Source organism: Oxyura jamaicensis, chromosome 7 (assembly GCF_011077185.1).
Source record: "Oxyura jamaicensis isolate SHBP4307 breed ruddy duck chromosome 7, BPBGC_Ojam_1.0, whole genome shotgun sequence".
Lineage (NCBI taxonomy): Eukaryota > Metazoa > Chordata > Aves > Anseriformes > Anatidae > Oxyura > Oxyura jamaicensis.
Genome location: NC_048899.1, coordinates 7,027,249 through 7,036,205, shown reverse-complemented (window position 1 = coordinate 7,036,205; position 8,957 = coordinate 7,027,249). Strand labels below are relative to the sequence as shown.

Here is an 8,957-nt window from a genome sequence, read left to right as displayed (position 1 = left end):
CCTTGAGGACACTGAGCGTGAGCCATGTCCCAGCAGCCAGGGTGTTCCCCAAAGGCATCAGTCAATGAAGCTGGCTCCTTTTCCTTGGCACTTCAATGGGCAATGCACACACACTCTGTCAGCTGCTGCACTGCAACAAAGGCCAGGTTGTCTCCAGCTGACACCTGGTAACTTCTGCAGACCTCAGCTCCTTGTGGAGGGGCTCCAGGTTATTGTTCTTTCCCCTCCTGCAGCGATCAAAGTGATTGTGTGATGCTGCTAAATCACAAAGTGCTGTAAATATATGTTCTGCATACAGCCTTGCAAGGTTCCCTACAGAACATCACCTCCTGGTCTTCCTGAGGCTCCTTCTTACCCAAGCCCCTGAAGACAGATCAGTGGCTGAAATGAGCAATTGAGGGCACTCCTCGCTGCCTCTTACACATAATGAAAACAGTTTTATTAATATTTTCACATAAGTAATTCAGCTGGACTGGAAGCTGTCCACATAAATTCTGTGTGACTACACGACTTACCCCCTCATACTCCCATTTCTACAGAGCAAATCACTCGTACCTTCTGCTGTGTCCTGGAGCTGAATAGACAGGGATAACTTTCTACAGGACAGATAATAAAATTAAATCTATTCAATTCCAGAAGTTACCACAATTCAGAGGAAGGAAGTCATTGCTGTATTTTCCTTGTCTGTAACAAAGAGCCCATATAATTCCTATAATGACAAGTGTATGAAAATTGTGTAGCATTTTTCCATAAGAGCAGCATCCTGGATTGAGAGAAAACATCTCCTTCTAAATTCATCCTCTAAAGCACTCTAACCCTCTAAAAATACAGTCTAAGAGTGAAGTCACACTGTATTAAACATGGTAATATTCTATTTTATACCATTCTTACACAACCCCCTTCACCAGATGCCTTACGCAGTGCCCTCTAATGGTTCAGGCATCCTTAAGTTGTCTTCTCTGCAGTGGAGAACCACATGTGAGTAGCCCTGGGTTCTCTGTTTAAATGGATTTGATACAGCTCCCTGTTGCTGAACTTTAATATCAGAGATGTATGCCAAAACAGTTCCACCGTTCGTGGAGGGAAAGGCTGCAGGATGTGTGCTTTGGAGAGCAACCCACGAAGAAGCATGAGGATGAGGAGCCCTGCTCTTCAGCTGAGCCCCAGGAGCGCTGCTGTGAGCACTACCCTCAGCCTGCGGCTCCTGGAAGCTGCTTACATGGGTTAGAGACTCTTGGCTGAGAGGCTTGGGACCCTGGCCTGCCCAGATAGTGTTTGAGAGAGCTAATGTAGGATAAAAGCAAGTTCCTTCTCCAGACACCTTCCAATATAAATAGTTACCAGATGGGAACACAAGCAGTGAAACGAATGCCATGCAACAGGGGAAGACCAGGAATTACACCCTGATCCCTTTGTGCTGGCTAGAATGGCCCTGGACACTGCAAATCAAGGGGCAATGGGAGCTTAGGTAAACCCCAACAGGCAAAGGGTGAGTACGGACAGAGTGAGATGTGGCTGGTCTCTGCCAAGGCACACTCTGGTGCCGCTGGAGGGCTGGAGGATTTGCGAGTCCCACCCAGCATCCAAAATCAAGTTTAATAAAAAGCACAGCTCTAAGGATTGGAAGGGCAGAGTCAAGCCCAGCAAACTAGTGAGAAAGGGGTCTGACATCAGTGCAACAGCAGCTAAAGCCAACTACTACACTGCAGCTCATGAGCAAATGTGTCAAACCTCCTCTCCCCTACACAGGATTAATCCACAGATTAGCACCACAAAAATCACTTAAAAGAGACTTCAAATTCGGCATTCAGTCCTAATGGATGAGTTTGAAAGTCTAACCCATGTGGCAGCGGATTTCTCCATCACCTTCTCCGTAAAACAAAATATTTCTATTTAAACACTGGGAGAAGCTGCTCTGTCCAGTTAATTGTGGTCTGTTGAAGACGATAAATCAACACCTGCCACTTTTTTGTAACTCCGTAGAGCAATGGATTTACTCTGTGAGGAACATAACGGAAAGGCATTGTGGTAAATGAAGGAATCCTGCAAAAAGCCACTCCCAGTTTAAAGCAGATAATGAGCACCAGAGCTCGTGTGGAAGCAATTAATTCTAATCATTTATGAGACAATAAAATTTAATTATGGGTTCTTTGAAAACTAAAAACCCAACAATTATTGTTAATAGGCTTTTCTTGATGGCAGATAGCGAACAGAATTTGTTGAGGCTGTTTTCCTGCAGTTAATTAAAAAAAATCATCTTTTAGTTAAGGATGCCTATGCTTGCACCAATACCTGAAATGGTCCTACTGCACTCACATTTACACAGGACAGAAAAAACAATCTTTGAGCAACTCAGCTCTTGGATATGCTTTCATATAATTGGCATTTTCCTTTCTGCCGAGGTTTCAGATCTTTATTATATGTTCAGAGGTACTCTCCTCCCATCTCAGAACAGCTGGATGTCTCCAGCTTCATTTCAGCTACATTCATGCTAGTAAGAACAGAAATTGCAAGTGTTTTTTCGTCATGCACTCATTTGGGAGCTGTAGGAGAGCTCTGGTTGGGGAGTTAACAGTGCTGCTAGTCCGGAACACAGCACAACCAAGCAGCTCCTGCTCTGGGGTGACAGGGCTGTGGCCCACATTCACACTTTCCCTGGACCTGATGCCACTGAGAAGTTTCAAATAAACTATTTCCCCTTCAGTCTAGCAGCACATCTCCTCTCACCCAGTCTGAACTGCACGAGGATGGAGAAGGACCATCAGTTAAACTCTGCTATGTCTCATTTTGATGTTCCACTCTTTTTTTCTCCCACATCCCTATAGAGCCAGACTTCTCTTGCACTTGAGGCATCTTCCAGACCTTTCAAAGGCTAACAACCTGTAATGCTAAGGTGTCTATCAGAAATGACTTAAAAGCATTTACTAATGAATGTAAGCTAACAAACCTGGAATCTGCCCAGTAGCTTAAACGTCAGTCCTTCTCCCCAGTACTCTTTATCTATGCCCTCTGGGACCTGTGCCTACGTGCCCTTAGGAGTCTGTATTTTCTCTGTCTGCCTGCATGGTGTTCAGATAGTTAATTACTGTACTACACGTTACAGGTGTCCATGACAACATGGGCACATACCTGCTCTTCTTCCCCTTTACAGAACTTCTTTGCTTACCTCTGCCAAGATCTAACAGCCATATTTTGTTGTCCCCATCAGCAGTGCACAGGAGAGAGTCCCTGTGTTACTGAGGCACTATGTGCAGGGTGTCCATGTAGCATCTTAGAAGGAGATGTCAATGATACAGCATTGCTGAGGCATTCAGTTCAGGATTAACAGACTAAGCTGCAAAACAGATAAACACTGGTACCCTTCTAGCTGCTGGAAGCACTACGAAAGACTTTAACACTTATTTTAGGATCCATGAAGAACTCAGACCTACCTGCAGTAAGAATACACTGTGTATTTGCTTTCAGCTGGCCACATCAATACATTTTAAATTTGACTAAGGGCTCAGGTTTGATCCTCAGCAAAGGTCAGCTTTTGGCCATGTCATCTTATTTCCCATCTTCACCATTCTGTCTCCAATAAATCCTGAAAGGCAGCAACCATTTCATCCCATGCCACATGGTGCTTCGTCAAAACATAACCCACTTTTCCAAAAGTTGCTCTAAGATGCTTCTGTCATAAGGGGATGGACTGCAATGCCTCTCTCAGAGATGGTGAATAGCAGAGGGCCATTTTAAGCTCTAATGAGGTCTCATTACTATAAGAGATTTTGGAGTACAAGAGCTCGGCAGTATTTAGTAATGCTCAGGAAGTCAGAAAAAAGAACAAGATTGTCTAGAACTGGAAGAGCAAATGTTTTTTTTTTCCTGAAAAAAGCATCTGATTCTCTTTAATAAATAACTTGGGCAATCATTTACACCAGAGGCTAAAAGCAGCGTAAAATCAGCACATTATGCTGGCTTTGCACTAGTGTTAGCAACTCAGTAGAGACTGACAGAAACCAGATCTGGAGTGTTTAAGAAATTTCATGCTTCAGGAGTAAAACCTTGACCTTTAATAACAAGAAACTTACCCTGGTAAAATGAGTTGTGCCAGAACTACAAACTCTCAGCACTCCTTGCAGCTCCCTGTAAAACAGCTGGCACTTGCTGCTCTTGGATACTGGTTTAGATGAACCAGAGCATTCATCCAAGATTGTGATAACCCCAAAGCACTAGTTTACTCCCTAACAAATATTTGTCATTTTCCCAAAGTACATTATCATAACGCTCGAACATAATTTGCAACAAATGCTAATGTCTCTCAGTTTCATCTTTGTAAACTTCCCTGAATAAAAAGAGTTTATCTCAACTGGTGTTATCACTCTGCTGAATTCAATATATTTTAATTATGAGGATAAGGTAGAGTTTAGCCTACCTAGCTAATGACAAAATATCATGTTCTCCATTTAATTAGGACAAATTAAAAGGTTCGTATTTAAATTCTATTCAACTGTAAGAGTGAAACAAATGTTCCACTGTAACTAGATTATTCCCTATAAATTGCATTATGCAGTGTTACATATTAAAATGCAGTAGGAACAAAACCAGAAGCTTTGGGTAATATTTGGCAGCAGATCTCAACGTCCTGCAGATGGCTACAGCAGTAGCACTCGCATGCTTTATATGGCATTGCAGTGCCTCCTGTTCTTGCAGAGACAACAGCAGTAATTATGTCTGCTGAAAGCTTCCCAAGGTCAAGGGCTGCTCCGACTATGATTTGGTGTTATAAATGCTATAAACAGGACGATACAGAGGTGCTCTTTCTTTTTACCACCTCACCTCAGCTGTTGCATGAGCCCAACTTCCTGCTCGTGGTTGTTTCCATCTGGCTGGGGTATGGGCAGAAGGCACGCACCGAGTTGCTGACACTGCACGCGGCAGCTGTGGGTTTTGGTGTAGTGCTAACAATCCCTTCCCTGCTTTTATGAATCACTTTACCATACAGACACAGAGGTAGTAAGCTCCCAGCCAGACTGCTAGATGCCTCTGATGCAAGCACAGAGAACCCATGCACAAACAGGCTTTTTAACCCAACATCCAGCCCAGCAAAACCTGCAAGCCAAACAAGGCATTGCTCTGCGCGCTTTTTCAGATCATGAAGTCTTTCCTACTTGTGTACTTCCTATGACTTTCAGAAACCTGATATTGATAGTTACAAATGGAGCAAATAAGTTTCTCAAGCTTTCCACTGCTTGTTTCACTTACATAAAGCGAACACCTTCCTTTCCCTGTGTTCTAAGACCTCTGCCAAGAAAGCAGAAAGTAATAGCACTGAGTTGTCTTCCCTCTCTTACATTCTTTTGTTCTTTCTTTCAATACGCCAAACTATCTTTGCTCCAATCTCCAAGTGATTTAAATGATGCCAGCTGCAGAGGAGTAAATCCAGGGAGGTGAACAACTGGGTGATAACCCTGACCTCCCTAAGTCAAGCCTCCAGAGCTTCCTAGCACTTAGCCTCCTTGGAGAGATACAGCTCCAGGGAACAACTCAGGACTCCTGAGAAAAACACATCTCTGTTATTAAAATTAGGTTCCTTCATATTTCAGCATGACTCTTGCCACCTTTTCTTGCGCTGATCTCAGAAGTTGTGCTTCACAGTCTCTTATACCTTCATGTGTCTCTTTATCAACCCTTTTTTGAAGACACTAAAAAAGCATAAAACGATTTGACAGCTCATAGATTAGCAAATGGCCTTTTCTTGCTCTGAACAGTATCTTCTTTCATCAGTCATTGTCACTCTCCACAAGATTAATAAGACAGACATTTATAAGGCAGAATCTGTTGAAAGCAGAGATAAGCAAGGTAGAAAAGATACTAATTGTAACTTTTTTTTTACACATCTGCATTGATTCCAACAACTGTAAGTATTTAAAAATTTTCCTATAGCGTCGGCCCCTTTGTTACTGCAAAGAAGAAAAGGACATAGAGAAAAAATAGCATTCAGCGTTGGCACGAGGTAAGCTTGGGGATGACTTCCTGGCTCCTCCTGACCTTTGTACGAGGTACAGTTTATCTTACATCAGCTGGGGGAAACAAGAACTTTTTTCTTCAGCAGGGGAAGGAAAAGAGGCACCAAAAGGAGATGTAGGAAAGCACAGCTCAGGATGATGTATGGGTCTGCTTAAGTGGGGAGCGTATTAGTGACACCTGCTTTGGAGGAGCAGGGAAGGGACTGGTGTTTAGCACCAACAGTAAAATGTTAAGCCTAATGCAAAATTACAGAGTACTCAGCATATATTCAGCCCTGGTGTGTTTCTCTACTAAATTCCACTCTAATTTTATGAGAGTCTGTGGACACCAAAGAAGCTGTGGTTTAAGTACCTGCAGCTGCTGCAATAAATAACAGGACTGTATAGATAGATGTACACGTAGAGCTTTGTCATCAGTGCTTAAAAAACAACAAACTTTTTTCTTTATTATTATTAAAAAATGAGGATATCAAGAATGAGTGGCTGTGAAAATCCAGGGCATTTATTTCATTTTCAGCTCATGAGGAAAGTTACAAAATAGAAAAAGAAGAACAAGAAAATACAGACATTTGAAGATGTCGCTTTGTTCAGTACTAGAGGTAAAGGCAGGCTGGGAAGATGTGTGATGACACCAGTTGTTAATGGGATTTTTGCCACTGGAAAAAAAAAAAGTGCAGGATGCATTTAGAGAGTACTGCTTCATTAAGCACCATTAGTCATTCCTTTCACAGCTGAATGGGTGAACAGTTGATGGCTCTGGCCTCTTCTGGATTGGTGGTTTTGGTTTTTGATTTTGTTTTTGTTTGTTTGTTTAATAACATTTCTACTCTAAAAGTGCAAAAGCTCTCCCTGTGCACAGCAGGCAGGATTGTGTTCAACGCAGAAGTTAGTCCTGATGACAAGCCCCCAATAAGAGCACTTGGAACATCAACCAGATCAGAAATAAAGTCTACACCTAGCTCTAAACTTGGTCCTGGCACTCAGCATCAATTGTTCGGAGATCCCCAGGGTACCCAAAGTCATCACAGCCTCTGTCCCTTCCTTTGCACCTTTCAATAACAGCTCTCATCTGATTTAATAACCTTCCTGAAATGTTTTAGCATTAGTCCAACTTTGAATCTTCCAGCTCCAGGGTATACTGTGCACATACTGCAACATGGGGGAAAAAAGACAAACGTGTGGTCCCTAGCTGGTAAACACTGAGGGGCAGGTACAGTGTCTGCTGCATACATATATAGGATGAAGCACTGTTGGCCATGGAGCTGCTAAAGCCTTCTGTTGTGCTACCAGTACATGATAATGTGCAACACATGGCACAGCGGGAGTCTGCTCTGGGGGCAGCATCTGCAGCCATTGCTAGAGCTGAAAAAGCAGCAGAGAAGGCTGGAGTGAAAGTGAAGGGGTCGCTTAGCTGGAAGGATTAAAGCACTGCAACACTTTCACCTCATTCTGAGAAGATTCAATTTTAATGCCCACAATCACAGTACAAAGATGTCTTCGGGGAGTTCCCTACTTTTGAAGCCAGACACAAAGCTGAGAGTTTTTACAATACAGTGATGGCAGCTTGAATTCAGAATGATGAGCCAGAATTTTTCAAATAGTATTAATAAAAGCCTGAAGGACTGAGCAAAATGTGGAAGAAATTCCAGTATGCACACGTAGCCTCTGTCTCTCATCAGATCTGCAGGCTGCAGAAGATGCTTAGCCAGGGTTAATAAAACAAACAAAAGTAGGCGAATCATGCCCCTTAGCTACTGCAGGGAATCGTGGGGAATTTGCATTCCTTTATCTTTAAAGAGCTTCTATCACACCCCAACACCCTCAGCAGTTCTGTACCATGACAGGTGTCCATGGTATAAGTTGAGCAGGAATATTTCTAATATGTTATATAAAGGAGCTACACATCCTGCTATGGAAGTCTGGGGGCAGGCTGTAGCAGTTCAGCATGAGAATAGCTGGGAGTATGGACCCAAAAAGGTCTTTCTAAGGAACAGGCTTGGTCATCAAAACAAGGAGCTACTCCCATATAGGACCGTTTGTATCTCCTTCCATCTCCTCTGCTATGCTGGTGTCCAGATCTACCCCTCTAGTAAGTAATATTTGTTCCTAAGTGGAAATGGAGGCAAGATGGTGGAGAGGCTGAGGAGAGGATGGGTTTCCAATGAACAATCAGAAGTATTCACTGGGAATTAGTTTGTGTAAGCTGGAAAGACAAACAGTGCAGATGCTATAAAATGCACCGTTAGGTGGATGATCTGAGATCCCCTCTCCCATGGTGCCAGAAGCAGTAAGACAGCAGGCTGGACATAGCTCTTCTATGCAGCATCTCCATTGTCAAACTGTCTGTAGTGGAAGAGACTCTTGGAGTCCAATTTCCCAGAGTATTTGACAGCTTCAGCAAAAACCTTTGTCACCTGTCAATACAAAGCAGAAGAGGACTGAGCATTGCAAAGCCTTCTGCAGAAGGCTAAGAGAGCAGGCTCCAGACTTCTACACTGTCACCCTGGAACTGCCCTGTGCAGGTCCATACCTCTATGTCCACCCATATCAATACCAATTTCAAGGTGGCTTCACATAGCTGGTGGCTTCAGCACACTGGAGCCCTCCTGCCCATCTGGAAGGATGCAGAGCTGCTGGGCTGCTTTGGCAAGACAGTTCTGTCCCGTGAAAGCTGTTGTTCCCCCTACCACCCAAGCCTTTAAGAGAACACAGTGCTGTTCTTCTCAAATTCAAACTCTGCAATCAAAAGTGCTCACCTGCATTTAGCAGGTGTGGTAATAAATTTTGGCTAGGAGCCCTGCTCTGGCTGTCAGTGTGTGTTTTGCTAGGAGGCAGAGGATGGGTCTTCAATTCCCCGCTCCTGCTAATTATGTTTGGCATCATCCTGTCTAGGAACTTAGAGCTTGGCACTCTCTCGGCTCTCCACTCACTCCAATCACAGCAGAAGAT

At 43.4% G+C, this 8,957-nt stretch overlaps 1 protein-coding gene across 11 annotated transcripts in view; it reads right to left on the bottom strand.

Annotated features, from left to right (window-relative positions):
- Positions 1-6,488: 6,488 nt before the first annotated feature.
- The window catches only part of CPS1 (carbamoyl-phosphate synthase 1), a 113,463-nt gene continuing 110,994 nt past the window's right edge, over positions 6,489-8,957 (bottom strand). For all 11 annotated transcript variants that reach the window (XM_035331112.1, XM_035331113.1, XM_035331118.1 and 8 more), the window contains one exon: positions 6,489-8,422. In XM_035331112.1, coding sequence (XP_035187003.1) covers positions 8,324-8,422 — 99 coding nt within the window. In that variant the 3' untranslated portion in view covers positions 6,489-8,323. The remainder of the gene's footprint in view (positions 8,423-8,957) is intronic.